General features: G+C 37.6%; 1 protein-coding gene across 4 annotated transcripts in view; it reads left to right on the top strand.

The window, feature by feature from the left end:
- hiw (MYC binding protein highwire) overlaps nucleotides 1-14,556 on the top strand; it is a 184,172-nt gene extending 169,616 nt beyond the window's left edge. Inside the window, exons 17-40 of one of the 4 annotated variants that reach the window (XM_085479734.1) lie at nucleotides 3,221-3,443; nucleotides 3,515-3,877; nucleotides 3,987-4,193; nucleotides 4,405-4,610; nucleotides 4,682-4,832; nucleotides 4,905-5,256; nucleotides 5,353-5,533; nucleotides 5,884-6,074; nucleotides 6,487-6,552; nucleotides 6,934-7,023; nucleotides 7,458-7,687; nucleotides 7,782-9,326; nucleotides 9,395-9,566; nucleotides 9,679-10,064; nucleotides 10,182-10,311; nucleotides 10,378-10,784; nucleotides 10,863-10,977; nucleotides 11,076-11,266; nucleotides 11,351-11,776; nucleotides 11,874-12,242; nucleotides 12,332-12,556; nucleotides 12,646-13,418; nucleotides 13,508-13,875; nucleotides 13,959-14,556. In XM_085479734.1, coding sequence (XP_085335860.1) covers nucleotides 3,221-3,443; nucleotides 3,515-3,877; nucleotides 3,987-4,193; nucleotides 4,405-4,610; nucleotides 4,682-4,832; nucleotides 4,905-5,256; nucleotides 5,353-5,533; nucleotides 5,884-6,074; nucleotides 6,487-6,552; nucleotides 6,934-7,023; nucleotides 7,458-7,687; nucleotides 7,782-9,326; nucleotides 9,395-9,566; nucleotides 9,679-10,064; nucleotides 10,182-10,311; nucleotides 10,378-10,784; nucleotides 10,863-10,977; nucleotides 11,076-11,266; nucleotides 11,351-11,776; nucleotides 11,874-12,242; nucleotides 12,332-12,556; nucleotides 12,646-13,418; nucleotides 13,508-13,875; nucleotides 13,959-14,074 — 7,483 coding nt within the window. In that variant the 3' untranslated portion in view covers nucleotides 14,075-14,556. The remainder of the gene's footprint in view (nucleotides 1-3,220; nucleotides 3,444-3,514; nucleotides 3,878-3,986; nucleotides 4,194-4,404; nucleotides 4,611-4,681; nucleotides 4,833-4,904; nucleotides 5,257-5,352; nucleotides 5,534-5,883; nucleotides 6,075-6,486; nucleotides 6,553-6,933; nucleotides 7,024-7,457; nucleotides 7,688-7,781; nucleotides 9,327-9,394; nucleotides 9,567-9,678; nucleotides 10,065-10,181; nucleotides 10,312-10,377; nucleotides 10,785-10,862; nucleotides 10,978-11,075; nucleotides 11,267-11,350; nucleotides 11,777-11,873; nucleotides 12,243-12,331; nucleotides 12,557-12,645; nucleotides 13,419-13,507; nucleotides 13,876-13,958) is intronic. The other 3 variants (XM_085479736.1, XM_085479735.1, XM_085479737.1) reach the window with 3 other exon arrangements.
- Nucleotides 14,557-19,261: the final 4,705 nt, after the last annotated feature.

The following is a 19,261-nucleotide window of genomic DNA, read 5'->3' on the forward strand; positions in this document are numbered from 1 at the left end:
ATCGTTATCTATCTTTAACAAGGATACTTTGTAAAATAAAGAGATATGTTATCTACGATGATAAAATTTTAAGTGTTAATGGTTATACGCTGAGAAAAATATGTAAAAAATATTTGTATTTTATTTTACAAATCAAAATTAATAAGCTGATCAAAATAAAATTTAAATTCCATAAATAAAATAGCGAAAGGACTGATTATTATGCATAAATACTGCATAGATTTTATTGGACGAGTTTGGTAACCATTGCGGATTTTCTACTCACAAGCGTTAGTCATTTTCACGATTACACGTTCTTACTGACAATCAAAGATAGATACACGGGGTTTATGATAAAAAGTAATGTGAACCACTGTCGTATCCGATAGATTTTCCCAGAACTAGTTTCTACGACAAGGAAACCCTAGAGGTATATCATAAAAACGAGACACTGACCTGAAAGACGGCGGTGTGTCCTTTTCCATAATAGGAAAAAGCGTTTCCCTATTAAAGTTCGAGATTTTCACATGAGAAAATTATTCTGGAAAATACTTCAAACATTTAATTTTTTATATACAGTACTCTCCACAAATTTGGAAACACCTTACATTTTACAGTTAAACAATCGCACAATGACGATATAAAAACGCCATTTAAATATCTTACACAGATCGCTGCCATGCGATTGTGTAACTGTAAAATGTAAAGTGTTTTCAAACTTGTGGAGGGTAATGTATATAAATTCCATAAATAAAACAGAGAGAGAGAGAGAACTAATTATTATACATAAATACCGCATAGATTTTATTGAACGAGTTCGATAACCCCTGCGGATTTTTCTGTAACTCACAAGCGTTAGTCATTTTCACGATTGCGCTTTCTTGCTGACAATTAAAGAAAGATACACGAGGTATGTGATAAAAAGCAACGTGAACCACATCGTCTCTGACAGATTGTTCCGGAACTAGTTTCCGCGACAAGGGAAACTCAGAGATACGCCGTAAAAACGAGACAGTGGCCTGAAAGACGCTGCCACATCGCTTTTCATAATAGCAAATAGCGTTTCCCTAAAGCTCGACATACCGTCGTAAGCTCTTCGCTTTATGAGCGGAAACCTGCCCATTTAATTTCCCATGAGAAATTGCTTGCGCCCTTCCTCCTCTTGGGCTGAGCACTGCAACTCCTCCTTCTCCTTTTCCCTGTCACGCATGAAACGTTGTTCCATTCATTCATAACGCGTTTCTCAAACTGAAAGGAGTCGCGAAGTGCCCATTTCCGAAATGGTCACGTACGGGCTGTACGTCACGTGGATACTGATCTTTAAAGCCACATGCTTCCGATTCCCTCTCTCTTCATCTCCATCTCTCTTTCCCTTTCGCGTATTATGCACCGGTGTCTATTATCTTTAGCATGCCGCTCGTTCATCTTTTTCGTCATGACTATGATCGATGGCGAAAGCGCGCCCGTTCCTCGGCGCTTATATCTGACTCGCGAAAATTACATTTGTTACATGGTTTGATACGCGCGCGATACCGCAGACTTGGATCGAGGTTCCAACATAACTCTCATTCTGACTCGGAGGTATCATCGGAGTTTAATTTCTCCTAATCTAGAATTCGCGTTAAAATGGTCTCTCCCAAAATTAAATTAACGAACGAAACGTTGCTGGAATGGTCTATTTCCCAAAATTAAATTAACCATTAAAACTAATGTTAATTTCAGAGATTTTATTCTACTCAAAATAGTTTGTGCATAAATAGTTTAAAACTTTTGGTCTCTCTTTCAAAAGTTCTGTCAAAGTTCGAAGAATTATTCATTAAAAAATATTTTTTTATATTTTTAAAAAATATAGATTTGAAAGGAAGATCAATCGTCACATTAATAATTTCATATTATACAATATGTTGATTAAATTCTTGCAGTACTGCAAGATTTATATATTATAGATTTATTGATCGTGACGTCGTCGAAGAAAATCAATTTTGAGGATTTTCTACGCGGAAATACCGTATAATCGATCGATACACGCGAATTCCAACAAGATCTCTCACGCATGATTTTTCCGGAATACCGGTTCTCGCGACGATAAAACACGGAATCTATTCGTGAGAAAATCATATATCTATATAAGTACGTCTAACTTTATTAACGATTTGATCAAAATGATTGTAGTATTAAATTTATTGGAAAAGAAAAATTGAAATATATATATATATATATATATCATTTAAAATTAAAAAAATTCAAAATAACTCAGCTCACGCACAGAACATATTTTTCCATAATCTAGAAGCTGAGGAGCTACTGTGCGTGTCTTTTTAGAATCTCGGAAACTTCCGTTCTTTCAAATGCTCTTTAAATGTCAGATACAGTTCGCTCACGTTATATAATATAATATGGTATATAGGTAGCGAAGCTCGGATCACGTTGACGAGCCTCGAGGAGAAGAACCGCGATGTGATTGTGCCTTATTAGGGATGAGTCCGAGCGGAGTCCGAAGCGACGATTGTCTGGCTGGTAGAGGAGCATCGTCCTCTATTCGTGATGTCGGGATCCGCGCACTAACCAATTAGGGGTATCACGACTGTCTCAAACTCGCTTTAATGAACTGTGTGTTTCTCTCTACCTGCGCTGGTACATAATAGACTTAGCTCGATTTTATAATAAAAGTACGTGAACCGTTCGCAAACCCGCGAACTTTTGCGACGTTTATATCCCGGTGTATCTCATCGCACAATGATCTTATATTCTCGGCGTTGCGGCTCTCCCTGACGTGACTAACGAAGGATTAAAAGTTTCCATGGAAAATCTCCATTTCCTACTTCCTGCGCGTAATTTTATATCATGCTATATTAATTAGAACGTACAAGTACGAGCTATGCGAAGTTTCTGCACTTTATACATTCATTAATAAAAGATTTTTCCTCAACTTTGATCGAAAAATCGAAAAATCTGACGTTTGCTTGTATATCTCGTATCAAATTCCAAACCACGATATTATAATAGAAAGAGCTTTCGAATATGAATTAAAATTTATGCGCAGTTTTCTAGCTGCGCAAATAAATAATGATTTAAGAAATAAATTAGAGAAAATGTAGATGTTATTTATTCTCTACATACTTATATATCAAATTAAATATATGTATACGTAGCTAGAAGATTAGGAGATTATTGCGAAGTATACTGTAATAAGAAACACTTTGCTAACAAACTAAATTTGGAATGTTTGTTTTGTTATTAGTTGTCACTCGAACGAGCGTCTCTTCCTGCGCGATTTCGTCTCCTGCTCAGCTGGCACCAGCGGTGGCAGGCTAGCACGATGGCTGCAACCGGATAGCTTCGTCGATCCCTCCCAATGTGAGGCGTTATATTCTCGTGAAGAAATGAGATGCGGATGGCCGGCCATCGTCACCGTGCTCACGAGAGATCAATACGGCGAAGTCGTGCACGTATCCGGATTAAAGGTACCTGTATTTCTCCGCTTTCAGGATCGCTGGAGCGAATATCTCGAATGTCAAATTGTCATTCTTCGCAGATCGAAGTGAAGGCGGTGCCGATCGACAAGACAGACATCACGGAATCCGATCAGAGCAGGAAGATCCGCCGTGTCTCTCAACCGGATCCCATGACTTTTGGCGGTCATCCACAACCATCCCTGGACGTTTCTTATGAGGTTACCATCAACAACAAAATGTGCTTCTACGCTATTACCATCATGAAAGCCTATCAGAATTACTCGTTCGAGGAACTGAGGTTCATGTCACCTACTGTCAAGAGATCGAGCGAGAGTATGCTGGTCAGACCCAACGGAGATGGCAGTTACAGTGCCACGTGGACACCGGCCTCGGTTGGCTGGTACTCGCTGATGATCACGGTGGATGGTTATAGCATGGAAGATGTGCGTAGACTATTTATTTTTTGATTGGATTCTCAATTTTAATCGCACTGTCCCCGCTTTACAAGTCGGGAAGTGAGGCTTAAAGTTAATTTAATTTCGTCGTGTTTAGAATTACAAAGTCGAAGTGAAGGAGCCTCCACAAGGTATGCAACCGCCCACTCAGAACATTGTCAAAAAGCCTCAGCTTCAGCCGAGCAGACTCAGGAAATTCGTCGCGAAGAATAGCGCGGGCTTGAGAATACGTGCCCATCCGTCGCTGCAAAGCGAACAAATCGGATTCGTTTCGGTTAATGGCACTATAGCTTTCATCGATGAGGTAAGACTCTTTAATTTTTTTTCCAATTTACTGTAAGGAATAAATGAAAATAATATAATTTTTTGTCAAATCTGAAGATAAAAAAATAACACTGGCAAAATTATTAGCGTGTCCTTATCTTTGTACAATTTTAATTTAAATTTTTTTATATACTCCAAAGATTAAAAAGAAATTTAAACGAGAATAAAGCTTTACTTTTCTGCTTGATTAGATCCATAACGATGACGGCGTCTGGCTACGTTTAAACGCGGAGACAATCAAGGAATATTGTAACAGTAGTCATCTCGAAGCCTGGTGCTTGCAGTACAATCAGCATTTAGGGAAAACTCTACTTCTATCAGTAGAAGAGCCAAAGTCTATTCTAGATCAAGTTATTAAGGAAACCATTCTGCGAAAGCGACCTGACGCTGGTGACGAGTACGTAAACAAATCTTTCTTTCATTATCTATTTCCATTTCGTATTTTAATACGCTCGTCTTTTTTTACAGTAAAAGGAAGACGGTGACTTTTGATGCCGGAAGAAGTATGATAGTTGTGAAATGTGGCGCTTCCGGGCACAATATTAGAAGCAAACCGAGTTTAAAGGGAGCGCCGATCGGAATGTTAGCGCTTGGAAATACAGTGACTATTCAAGAATATGTAAGTTAATTGTTAATGCATTAACAAGTAGTCACTTACACAATATGGTGCTTCACGATTCACCTGTTACAGTGCGTGAATCACGAAGGAACTTGGGTGCGTATCGATGAAGATTCAGTGGCGAAATATTGTTTTGACAAGAGTCGAAACGTAGAGGCATGGTCGCTCGCGATCAACAAACAAACTGGCGTAATTTATATGAAACTCGAGCAAGATTTAGAAAACGATCCGATCGACAAAAAGTCAATACCGGATCCCGCCATTTCACCGAGTTATAAAGGTTTCGATTTTTCGGTACCTTCCGTTAGCCACGAGGGCTTCAATTTTACCACACAAAATTACACGCCGGAGACGGCCGAGTCTATTGAGGGGTGTAACACAAATCCATTTGTTTTTGGTTCGTACAATCAACATGATTCGCCAGGTAGATAATTGTAAAACAAATTTGAATAAATAATATTGTGTGTGTAAATATTTATTAAATATATATATATATATATATATATATATATATTTTTAGGGAGTGAACGCTTTGTATCGGAAAAAGCTGATGGTACTCCAAAATTTTCGAAGCCTCATTCGAAAGAAAGAGTAGCTAAAGAGCGAGAAAGGGAAGGGGGCGGAGGAAAATTTAGCGTTCTTCAGAAATGGCTGCGAGGTGATGATAAATGTCATGGAGAGAAAAGAAGTTCTCCGGGCAGGTATGTATTTTCGTATATATAATATTCTTGTGATAAATCTTTAATTGCAATATTTAATAAATATTAATTTGTACCAATATTTTATAATTTTTTTTCATCAGTTTTAAAAATTATTTACGTAATTATATCTTTCCCTTTGAATTGTATATCATTAAACTTTGAAGTTATCGAATCTATTTGTGAACATAAAAAATCTAATTATGTTAATCTTTATGATGTTATCTATTTCTTTTTGCATAACACATTTCATAGCAAATTTAAAAAAAAATGGTAACTTTCAAAGTGTTAGAAATCCTATGTTCCATATATAATTAATCTATATAATATTAATATATATAATAATTTTTCAGAGATTTTTCCGAATTCGTTGGCGTATCTGTGAAGGAGTTGGTAAAAGCGATGGGGGAAAGCCGCGTTAATGGCAACGGAGCGACACCGCCGGAAACACCGCGACGTACATCAAGAAGTTCCTCGCCGAAAAATCCCCAAGGTGGATCGCCTAGATTTCACAGCCCATCGTCTAGTCCAGTCCCAATACCTGGTATATATTCGCCACACTTTGTTAAATTATAAATTTTCTAGTCATTTCTCTCTATCGAACAGACTTATTTCATGACTCATTTCTCTATAACATTGTACACCCATGTGTATACTCTTGTGTAATTTGGCACTATTTGGCAATTGCTTTAAAAATGAAATTATTTCAGAAGCTGTGAGAACGGACGCTGATACTTGTAAGGCAGCAATGCAAAATATTTTACGTATTTATTATATTTCATTTTTTTATCGCGTATTAGAATATGAAAGAATAACGACATTTGATCTAGTGATATTACGATAAATATGATAGATGTGATAGAAAAAAATTAGATATTTATATTAACTATTAATAAATATACAAATAATATATGCTGTTTGGATTAGTTATAACAAATTAGTCATGTTGATCTTAGCTGGGTCCAGTCGACAGCCAGCCGTTTCTGGCAATTGCCTCTTCCCTCCTGCTGCTAACGCACCAGGTACTCTCTCCTATCCTATTGAATTACTAAAGTTGTAAATTATCGAATAGTGCACAGAATCTCTCTGTATCATTGAAATTTGTTTTAATTATATATTATTTATTTTATATATATATATATATATATATATATATATATATATATATTGATGGCGCACACAGTATATAGAATCCCTCACTTCACATATTAATCAGTGAATATTACGATATTACTATGCATGCGAAATAGCATTCGGTATGGCACGCGACATTTTATTCTTTAGTTGATGCATGATTGATTACATCATACGCATAAATTTTGTATACGATTCAGAAGCCGAGAGCATAATTAAATTATTAAGACGTACTTAATAAACATGCTACAATTAATCAAAATTATTAGGTGGGAGAAGCGCGATAGGAGGGGGAGAGAGTATGAGTAGCAGCCCTGTACTCTGCGGCTCCCCCCGAAGTGTCGGCCTCTCCCTATTAGGTAAGATTATTAATATACACGCTAATATACAATATTTACAACCTAATCCTAATTTACATTACGTTTAAATTTATATAATGAGCAATCGGTCATCAGAATTCGTACTATTGTAATATATATTCTACACTTTAATACAAAAGCAAAATATGTATATATATATGTGTGTGTGTGTGTTTTTTTTTTTTTTAGAAACTTTTAATTTTCAACACGGTCGCACGAAATTAATCTGCACGACTTAAATTTACCGAATGAATTGTGTAATGTAAGCGAATGTGATAAGCGTCTTGCTCTATCGCTGTCCATGCGTTTTACCAGTAAGGTGAGAAAGTAAATACCACTTCGCCATCACAGAATTGAATATTCGAATGTATTTTACGGATTTCGAGATGCACACAACTTGCGATTATTATTATATTATTATTTCTTGTTTCAAGTGTCAGGAGGGATGATCGACAGCATAACGTCGCAACGTCGCGGTTCAACGCAGAGCGACACAAGTGCCTTGGTTAGCAGCTTAACGAGAGATCCATCTCAGTCACCGAGCGGTATCAGTACTACTGCCAATACGCGTGATCTATCACCGAGTCCAAGTTGCAGTTCCCTACACATGAGATCCGAAGGCAGCATAGCTAGTCCACCCGATACTCCGAAGAAGGAGTGTGCCGTAAGCAGCTTGATATAAAAGCCTTTGCACTTTAATTACTTTCTTCATCAAGATAAAATATCTATATCAATCATTACTTCTTAATTTTCTATAGGATCCTCAGGAAAGTCCGCGCAAAGTGTCTCAAGCGCAAACGCAGACGAGTCCCGAAAGCGCTGCTACAGCTATGAAGGGTCACTTCAGCATTGGTTCTTCCGGAGTAAAGGACGAGCGACACTCGCCGAAAATGAGTAGAAGGGATCACATGAAGGTTGTGAAAACTAGAGCAAAACGCGCCATGTCGCCCGCCAACGCGCAGCAAAGTCCCAATCCTAATCGTGCTCTTAATTTGAGTAAAGACAAAGTGAAGGAAGCGATCAGTCCTTCCGTAGCGGAATGTTTGAGAGCTGTTTTCGCGGCCTTTCTGTGGCACGAGGGGATCGTGCACGATGCCATGGCTTGCGCGAGTTTTCTCAAGTTCCACCCGAGTTTACCGAAACAAGGTGCATTGGTTGTGACCAGACATACAGTTGTACAATCCAGTGACAAACAGCAACAGGAGCAAAAGGCACGACAGAGACATTCTGTTGAAGTGACAAATGCCGGCAATTACTTGCACATTCAACCTAGCACGTTGGAGACACTCACGCGTTCAGCCGCGAACGCTAATGCCAATAGGAGCAGGAAGAAACAGGAGAATACGATCAAAGAAGAGATTCAAGCGGATTCGGGCAAGCTCAGTTCCCTGCCCGAATTTCATACAGTCGCGGTGCTGCCACCCGCGTTGAAGAGCTTGGTTTTTCTGTGGGAAGAACTCAGCACGAATTGTCTGCAGGCCATCGAACAACAGTCAATTTTACCTAGTCCTATATCGCAGATACAGACGATGAAGCTGGTGAAACGACCGATACCAGAGAAACGTCCCAGAGAGGATAAAGTGAAGGAACGTGAAAAGAAGAGTAATCGGAAAAAGAAGGAATGGAAACCCATTGGTAGAGCGAATGCATCTGAAGTTTTGACGGGAATCGAGCGCGAGACTATCTGCGAACTTTGTGGCCTGATGTTTCCACATCCAGTAACTTATCATATGAAAATGATGCATCCTGGTTGCGGTTGGCATGCGGGCGGAAAAGGATATAACAGCGGTGGAAACTATTGCGTAGGGTGGGCAGGCAACTGCGGAGATGGCGGCGTCGGTGGTAGTTCGTGGTACTTGATCTGCGACACATGTAGAGATAAGTATTTGAAGGCCAGAAAGAGCAAGTTTGCGAAGAAATTGGTAAGCGGGATTTCCAAGAGAAAAAACGGTACGAGCAAAACTCTATCTCCGATTAATAGTCCCAGTGGAAATGAAACTCATATTATCATGAAAAACAATGCGATGTTTTTGCTGGATTTGGCTAGCGCTTCTGGCTTTAATATCCCGAAACAGCAGAGACGACCTTCGCAGACTTTATCGTCTGTAGCAGAAAATTATAGTCCTCCAGAGGCCGCCGGACCATTTCCGCCAACTGGACCATTCCAGTGTTTGCAAGCATTAGGTGTTCATCACTCACAAAGTCACGACGAAAGATATTACGAAGAAACTCTAAGACGTGAAAATGGACAACAAAATAATTATGAAGGAAGCAGTAGCGCATTCAATAACGCGAATGGCAGGGTAAGAAAATACTTTTTCTATTTTTAATATTTAAACATTGCTTCAATTAACGTTGTCTCATTTTACAGCCTCTGTCGGAGTATCCAATGAGTGACAGTGATAATGAAAGCAGCAAAAATCGTAGCACGTTCCATAGATCGGTATCTATGTCTACCGGTGCACCTTGGGCTAGAAACAGTAATGATGGCAGAGTGGTTATGATGAGAAAACGTAACAATAGCAGTAGCGAAATGAATAACGGTACGTTTGTATTCTATATTTTAAGCAACATTTTGTTATCGTATATTATAAATAATCACGAAATTTTCTTTCCTGAATAAATATTAATAAAATATTTTCTATTATTTTTTAGAAGCCGGATCTTCCCTTTTATGTTATCCATCTGCTGCACTGCAGAAATTAGTACCATCGATGGATCAATCCGCCATAGTATCCACTAGTCAAACCGAAGTAGCGAGTAACGATCGAATTGAGATTCTCATGAGACCTGTGATGTTATTCGTTCTTCAACAACACAACTTACAACATTTACAACTTGCGATGAAGCAAGCATTGCGCCGCGCCGCTTGTCGAGTTTACGCGATGCAGGCGTTAAATTGGCTTTTAAGAAGCGTAACACAACCAATTTGTTTACACGACTTACTGTGGTGGTTCGTCTCGTCTCTTACGCCGATTGTTCCTTCTGACAATACAGACGCGAATGATGATGATAATAAAACAGAAAAGAAAGAAGATCATGTAAGTGATATTTTTAACAAGAAATTGATTTGTATAAATTTTATATGTTTATTTATTTATTTTATTTATTATTTAACGTTGATATGAATGTGATGTAGTTATTGCTTTAATTTTCAGGATACGATCGGTATCAGTGAGCATCCTTTGTGTGATTTAGTGATAGCTGGAGAATCTGTCAATCCATTACCTTCTGTATTTCACACTTTATTGCAAACAATTGCGGACTTAATGCTATTGCCACCACTTGGTAAGTAACTCGCAACAAATTTAAATTAATATTTAATAGATATATTGTAATTATATTAACTTGCAGGATCTCCGTTACAACAAGCTGCAATTCGATGCTGGGGTATTCGATTCACACCAGCAGATCATATGTTTCTGCATAGAAGTCACGTATTTAGTAATATTAGCAAAATTCTTTCACGTTCCGAAGAAGAAGAAGATGTGACAATGAGTATGCATGAGAGTCATCAATCGACAACTTCGCAACAGATAAGCAGTTGTGTGGAAGCTTTAAAGGATTTGACGTCTAGCGTCGAGATTAAAGCTTCCAGTCGCCAAGCTATGATTGGTAGTTTAACTGACAATTCGACAGAAACATTTTGGGAATCCGGAGATGAAGATCGTAACAAAACTAAAGTGATTACTATTATCTGTGGCGCTCATGCCTTGCCTAGAATGTTGTACGTACATATCGATAATTGCCGCGATTTAACAGTAAGTTTCTTTCATAACAATTGAATTATTCAAATTATACAATTAATATGTATCTAATTGAATATTTTTATTTAAAAGCACAAAGTGTCAAGCGTAACTTTCCTATCTGGTATTAACGCCGATGAGATGACAAAGCTAAGATCAGTAGAGATTGAGAGCAGATCTGCTGGATGGATTAATTGTCCAATCACTGGTAATATAAAATATTGTTTATTACTATGCATTTTAAAACAAAGTGGGTTTCAAAATTTTGATTTGTATCATTATAACTATATATATATTTCTTTACAGATCAACGTCATATAGTCGTAGGTATGGAATTGAAGGGTCCAGATAATTCTTTGAGAGTTCGTCAAATCAGAGTACTTGGTGAGATCGAAGGAGGATCTTTAAAAATAGGAAAACAATTAAGCGCACAGACTATTCAGCAAAGAAATTGCGAGGCAGAAACTTTGAAAGTGTTTCGTCTAATCACTTCTCAAGTAAATTTGATTTCTCGACGAATTTGACTTATTTTTTTCGTTTAAAGCCATTCCATTCTCACAATGTATCGTGTTGTATTGCAGGTATTTGGCAAACTTATACAAGGGGAAAAGCAACAACAGACGGAATTGACAGAAGGTGTTAACGAAGATTTAGAGGACAGTAATGATCTCCGAGAACATATGGTCGGAATATTATTTAGCAGAAGTAACTTAACACACTTACAAAAACAAGTGTGTACTCATATCGTGCAAGCGATTAGAAAAGAGACTATTCGTTTGAGAGAAGAATGGGAGACGCTTTTGTGTTCACCGACACCTGTTAATAGTCTGTTAAGCGACAACAGCGATTTACCAAAAGCGGCTGATACTTATTGCTTCGAAATGCTTTCAATGGTTCTTGCTTTAAGCGGAAGTTCTGTAGGACAATATTATTTATCACACCAGACAGGCTTACTAAAGGATTTACTAAGTTTATTGCATACAGGATCAGCAAGGGTGCAGCGTCAGGTACATTTTTCATATTAGCGCTTGAAAAATTATGCGTAAAATTAAAAAAAATCTTTATCATATTTTATTCTATTCTATTTTATTTTATTTTTTTCAGGTAACATCTCTTCTAAGACGTATATTACCCGAAATTAAACCCGAAACATTAGCAAGCGTTACAAACGTTGAACGATTACCACCTACCGACTTCAGTATCGTATCCGCGGCGAATAGCGGCTTCACTCACGTTTCGGACTTCAATGAACATTCTGCCGGGATTCTCGACGTATTTTTAAGCTGTATCGCGAAAGCATTGACGGTGCAAGTTAAAGTAAAAGGGAAAGAAAATGGTAAAGCGCTTCAATGCGTTTCATTAGCTACCAGCATTCACCCAAAAAGTTATGTTGGAACGAGATGGTGGTTGAGAGGTTGTATGACGCGTAAACTGGCAGAAGTGATAATCCAACTTTTGAAGGACATGGCATCGGTGAGTATTATGATTTAATTAATTTATTTAAAATATATCTATTAAATTATTTAAAATATATAAACGAATGTTTTTTCCTCATATTACAGGGCAAGTTGTCGGAGGAATGGGCATCTATAACGAAAGCGGCTGTAGCCGAGAATATTTTAAATTTAACTAGATTGGACGAAAAAAGTCGCGATCCTACAGAATGTCTTCGATCTCCGACACTGTGGTTAGCTCTCGCTTCTTTATGCGTTTTGGATTCGGATCACGTTGAAAGATTGTCATCTGGTCAATGGAGCGGTTCTGAAGGACAACCCTTACCACCTAGAGTAAGATTATTACTGCTACTAGATTTCTTTCTGTGTGCATATAACGTATAGTAACGTTTTAACTGACATTATTTTTCTCGCTTTTCTAGCCAAAGTGTAGTAATCACGATGACGACGAGACCACGGCCATTATTCAATGTAACGCTTGCGGTAATTTGTGCGCGGAATGCGACAAAATTTTACATCTTCATAGAAGAACTAGAACGCATATCAGACAAGTGTGCAAAGAAGAAGAGGAAGCGATACGAGTGGATCTTCACGAAGGTTGCGGTAGAACGAAACTCTTTTGGATCTTGGCTCTGGCAGACAGCAGAACATTGAAGGCACTGGTAGAATTTCGCGACGGTTCGCCGAGAAAACCCGTTGGTGCTACTACTGGTATTTGCCGATTTTGCGGCACCACGGGAAATACGGGCTTGCTAGCGATAGGCAACATTTGCGCCGATCACGATTGTCAGGAACACTCGAAGAATGCTTGTAACAAGGTTCACACTTGCGGTCACATTTGCGGGGGTGTTAGAAACGAGAGAACTTGCTTACCTTGCTTGCATCGTTGCTTACCGGGAACGGATTTAAAACAGGACGCTGATGACATGTGCATGATCTGCTTCACTGAGGCCTTGTCCTGTGCGCCGGCGATTCAGTTGCAGTGCGGTCACGTGTTCCACCTGCATTGTTGCCGACACGTCCTGATGAAGCGCTGGGTGGGACCTCGGATCACCTTCGGTTTCTCTCTCTGCCCGATCTGCAAAGTACCGATGGATCATCCAACATTGTCTGAGCAGTTAGCAAGCGTGAAAGAGCTCTATGAGGATGTACGAAGGAAGGCTCTAATGCGCTTGGAATACGAAGGCTTGCACAAGTAATATTTTCTTTTACACATTTGATGTGTATAATACATTTAATTTTATTCTATCGCGAAAAATGTATACGAAAAATTATTTTCTGCAGGGCCGAAGGAGTTTTTGCACCCGGTGGTCGTTATCAGGACTCCGCTGCTTACGCGATGGAACGATACGCGTACTACGTATGTTACAAATGTCAGAAGGCTTATTATGGTGGTGAGGCGCGTTGTGATGCACAACTAGGCGGAGAGTCGTTTGACCCTGCAGAACTAGTGTGCGGTGGCTGTAGCGACGTGGCAAGGGCGCAGATGTGTCCGAAGCACGGAGCGGACTTCCTCGAGTATAAATGTCGGTACTGCTGTTCGGTGGCAGTCTTCTTCTGCTTCGGAACCACGCATTTCTGCAAACCCTGTCACGACGACTTTCAGCGTGTTACTACCATCCCGAAGAGCGAATTGCCTATATGCCCCGCCGGTACGTATACGCTTTTCCAATTTTCAATACAATACTGAATTTTAGACAATAATGTCTTATCAATCTTGTTTTTTTTCTTCAAGGCCCCAAAGCTAAGCAATTAGAGGGAGACGAATGTCCATTACACGTGAAGCATCCACCGACTGGAGAAGAGTTCGCTCTAGGTTGCGGCATTTGTCGCAACGCACATACATTCTAAGCTTCCAATGCTGTCTTGTGATTTTTAATGAAATCGGAATTGACGCAGTTTATAGCAAAATATAAGAATGAATTCGTGATTACGAGTTTGTGATGCGAAGAGAGAAGTATACTTGTTAAGTAATGGATAAGTCGTTTTTATCAGTAATTTTAATATTTAGATCCCGAGAAAAAGGTTCGTCAACTTGCTTATCATACTTCTATACATGGATGAAAGGAAAATAATTTCATGCAGTATGTAACAGATAGAAGAAAAAGATATTCATAATATGTAGCTTAAGCATTTTGACATACTATAATGCTCTCTATCATTTATATAAGAAATGATTGACATTTGAGTATCAATAAGTAATACACAAGTTTATTATATGTGACGAAAGTGTATATTTACGACAGTACACTAAATTATCGTAAATATCATTTAGATATTAGAAATATATGAAAAAGATGATATATGTATATACACACATACGTGTATACACATATGTAAAATATATATACATATATAAAACTTTATTATATGAATTATATATGTATATATATATATATAATAATTATAATATATAATTTATAATATATAATAATTATAATATATAATTTATAATATATAATAAAATTATAATATATAATTTATAATAATATATAAATATATAGATAATATATATAATAAATTACTAATATATTCTTTATGTCTAAGCATTTTAATGAAATAATCAATAAGTCACTAAATGCTACATTTTGCGTTTTTTTGTTTGTTTTTAGATTTTCATCACATAAATACGTATATATTGACTATTGACACGTCTTTCTATTAATGCGCAGTAATGTTTCTTATTGGATACATTATTTATGGAAATAACAGCATCACTATATTGTCTTGTTACGTATATGAATGTTGTGTGCGAATGATATTATACTGTATGCGTGTCAATTATTATTTATACTTTTAAGCTTATAAGAATTAACTGAAGACTACTGTTTCATCAATACGTTCCAATTATTCATTTATACATACGATCTCGCTGTTTTTGTATTTTGCCAATGATTTGCCAATCTGACAAGTTACACATGTAATGTGTATCAGTTGTGTTTTAAGTAAGAACAGGATAACATTACTTTATATATACAAATTATAATAAACTTATTGTAAAAGAGATATATAAATGGCAAAGAATCAAACGAGTCGTTTCATTTCATGAAACTTCCAATTCAAGTCCAATCAAAATTAGATAGCATTAAAAAACAATACAATTTGTATCTATACTTATTATATAATAATTATATTATTATTGATCTAAAAATCAAATAGACTGAGCATAAATATTGTTATAAATGTTGTCAAAATCAAAGACATAAGTCAATATTAATAATGATTGTTATAAATCATATTCATTGCATGTTGAAATTATGATAATCAGATCCGAATTTAATGCAATAAAGCAATAAAGTCATGGGGACACTTGCCCTCTTCCCTTGGAATCAGTAAAAAAATTAATTATGTAAGTAATTATTAACTTCTTTTGAATAAAGAAATTTATTTATATATTTAATATAAAAAAATGAAAATAAAAAATTAAATTTAGAAAAATTAAGAACGAAAAAATAAGCAAAATTTTGATCATGCCCCTCCTTCCCCCGGAAAAAATTCTATGGATTCCATGAATAAAGTGGAATATATTTGAGAAATCAAACATTTTGGCGCGAATGTCAGAATATATAATGAATAATAATTTATAGCATCGTCTAATTTATAGCGTGACATGACAAATTCTATCAAATTCATGCAAGTTTAATATGAATAGATCGTTCTACATATTGTCTTATCGCACATCTCGCACGGAGAGGTGAGAAAATTCGCGCCGCTGCTCGGCGACTATCGATCCAAGATGGCGGCGGCGCGCGAGCGCCATCGCGCGGCAGTGCGCCGCAAGCAGTCCCCGCAGAAACGTAACAACGCGAGTGTGTGTGTGAGTGCGCGCGATCCTGACGTTTTTCGCCTCGATCAGTGGTAAGTAGCCTTTATTTACGTGCAACAATAGTTACATAATTGGCGAGACGCGCGTCGTACGTCGGCTGGCGGCAGATATGAGTTTTTCCGCGCGCGCGGCAAAACGCGGCACCGAGTCAACGTCTTCGTTGGAGAAGTAAAGCTCCAACGCGTGCTTCATCGTGCCACCCCGCTGTGTATACCACCGCTGTCAACCGGGGGCATCGCGTTTATTTTTACCGTGAATTGCAGCCAATTGCGGCGACCCGGCGCCGCTTCAATTCAGAGCGAAATTATACTCGCGCGTTTCGTCATCACTCGCGCGAATCCGCCAGTCGGGAAGTCGTGCGAGAAAAAGTCTGCCGCGAGGCGACGAAAATGTTACGAAAAATTTAGCGGGGCTCTCGATCGAGGGGCTCCCGTCGCGAACTTCGGACCAGTCGCGAAAACGGCGTCAACTTCTCGTCGCTCGACGACACGCGGCGATCACTTCACGTTGTGTTTTCCTTTCGCGAGCATCCACGGTCCCTTAACCTCACTTCCCTGGAGCGGTCTGTCACTTTGGAGGATGCGCGCGACACGTCAGTTCATCCTTGTTTCCTGTGAGTGACATTGTACTAGTTCATTCATAACATTCTCGTAATTGCGCTTTTGACATATTGCACAAGGCGCGCTGTCAGTCGCTGTCAGATGCTCGCGGCGCGTCGCTTTATTTATGATTCTTCTCGACGACAACATACCAGTTCTGTCTTGATCCTTTCAGTTAACTGGTTTACTTATTTAATACTCGATTCATGAATATATAACTGTCAAAGGCATATGTGTCACTATATATATTATGTGAATGTATATATAACATGAATATATTAACTGTCAAAGGCATGTGCTACTGTGTGGCATAACTACATATTTATATGTGTTACATTTCCAAAGAAAAATTATTTTTTAATGTTCTATATATGTATAACATTAGAACCAATTTCTGTCGTATAATCTGTGAAGTAAATATATTTAATATAAATATCTTTATAAGTAATTTTTCACTTATACATATTTTTACAAAAGAAAAAAATTGTTACATAATTTGCAAAATTTCTTGCACGATTTGATCTGAAATTTCTTATATATTTTCCTATTTTTCTTTTTTTAAATAAATATTATTTTTATTTATCGACGCACAACTATATACACTGAGAAAAATGTTGTTAATATAACTAAATTATTCAACTATTTACTATTTTGTTAATTGAATATATACAAGTATATTTAAGTCAAATGCACGTTATATTATATTTAATATGTTGTACTTTAATTTAAATGTTTCTATATGTTCAGTTAACAAAATAGTATTAGTTGAATGATTTAATTAACTTAACCACTTTTTTCTCAGTGCATAGTTATGCATCGATAAATAAAAATATTTATTTAAAAAAAGAGATGAAAAATGTATATAAGAAATTTCGGAGTAAATCATGCAAAAAATTCTGAAGCGAGGACAAATACCAAAGCAGTGGACATCTGAAATATTTATTTACATGCTTATTGTCGAATAATGGCATTCCGCATGGTTAATATGAATTCGCTGTATCTTGATGTATCTTTAAAGAACCGCACAGAAGGTGTCCCGCAGAAGTTTTATCCTCGCTGTCTTTTCTTACGCTCGCTGCAAACGAACGGGTAAAACGGTAAATCAGGCGCCGTCTCGAGATTCAAATCGATTTTGCTTATGGTCCGACTGCGTATCGCGATCAAGATTAACGTGGTCGAAATAGGATGTTTTTATTACGGTTTTCGTCGGCCTAGCATTAACGAGGCTATTAACGAGAACAGCAGTTCCTACAACTTCCACATTCATAAGAGAAGTGAATAAGAGAAGGATATGGTTCGAAGCAACGGCGATTCCGCTGCCTCGCCAAAGGAAATTAAAGTTTTATTATCAAAAAATAATATTCACAATTGAATCAAAAATGTCTGAGTTCATTAATTGGATATGTTCGGAAGGATACTCGAATGAAACGGGTAATTACGAGATCTACGATAATGATGAATAGAGGCTCTTCCTCCTCTCTCAAGGATCTCTTCGGGAGCATTTCACGCGAAACTGGTTTCCGACACGTGAGTAGCACGCGTCGAATCGTCGAGCACGCGCCTGTCGTTTCGTCTCCGAAAGAAACGCTAGATGCACACAATCTATCTATCTTCTCACAGTTGTGTGCATGCCAGAGAGCGTGCACTCGCCATATGCCTTCGAAATAAATTTGCTGTCGCGGAAATGTATCCATAGGCGTCCACAGGAGGGGGCAAAAAACAGGCACTTGCTTCCTTCTAGAAAATAAAAACAATTTTTTTAATAAAAAAAAATAAATGTTGGCATGGGCGTCCGAAAGAAGGGGGAGGCAAGAGGAGGCATTTATTCCTCTTTGGAATCAATAAAAATTAAGAATTTGCTCTGCTTTTGAATAAACACTGGAATTTATTTGCATATTTAATATTAACAAAAATGAACATAAAAAAATTAAATTTAATTTGAAAAATTGAAAACAACAAAAAATAAGAAACAAAAGAATTGTAATTATGCTCCCCCTTGGAAAAAATCCTCCAGACGCCCATGAATGCATCGCACAAGCGAGATGCGTCTTATGTCGATCTGGAATTATACGGGGACGCACCGTTTTATTTGCATATAAAAACGATCTATGAGCATTAGTGGTATGTTCCAGCCGTAGTTGTTTTAACGCCATATGGACCGTCTCTCTCTCTCAATCGAGAGACTACTCGTCGGAGTATTCCGGGAACCAGTTTCGGTGATGAGAGATCACCCCGTACCGTTATTTTTACCTCATGTTCACGTACGTTGCAATCACAAACACATGTCGCGATTGCCGGTGGTAGACCTGCCTGATAATTTGGGCAACGGTATTGACACGCGAAACACATTTGAAAAATATTGCTTTCATGGAGATACGTTTCGCACGCGAAGACATTATCGTTATGTTACAGATCGCTTGCGAGATGCACGAACTGAACATATTTCTACAAATAATAACTGCTTATATTTGATTATTTTTCTTTGATTCTTAAATTATTTATATGTATATGTAATCAAGTGCATTGACCTTTTAAAATTTATGCGCTGAAGATTAGTACACTGAAAACATTTGTGAACTTGACTAAACTTTTCAACTAAATATTATTTTGTTA

This window comes from Nylanderia fulva, unplaced genomic scaffold, assembly GCF_048542155.1.
Source record: "Nylanderia fulva isolate GAGA-0341 unplaced genomic scaffold, ASM4854215v1 Scaffold13, whole genome shotgun sequence".
NCBI lineage: Eukaryota > Metazoa > Arthropoda > Insecta > Hymenoptera > Formicidae > Nylanderia > Nylanderia fulva.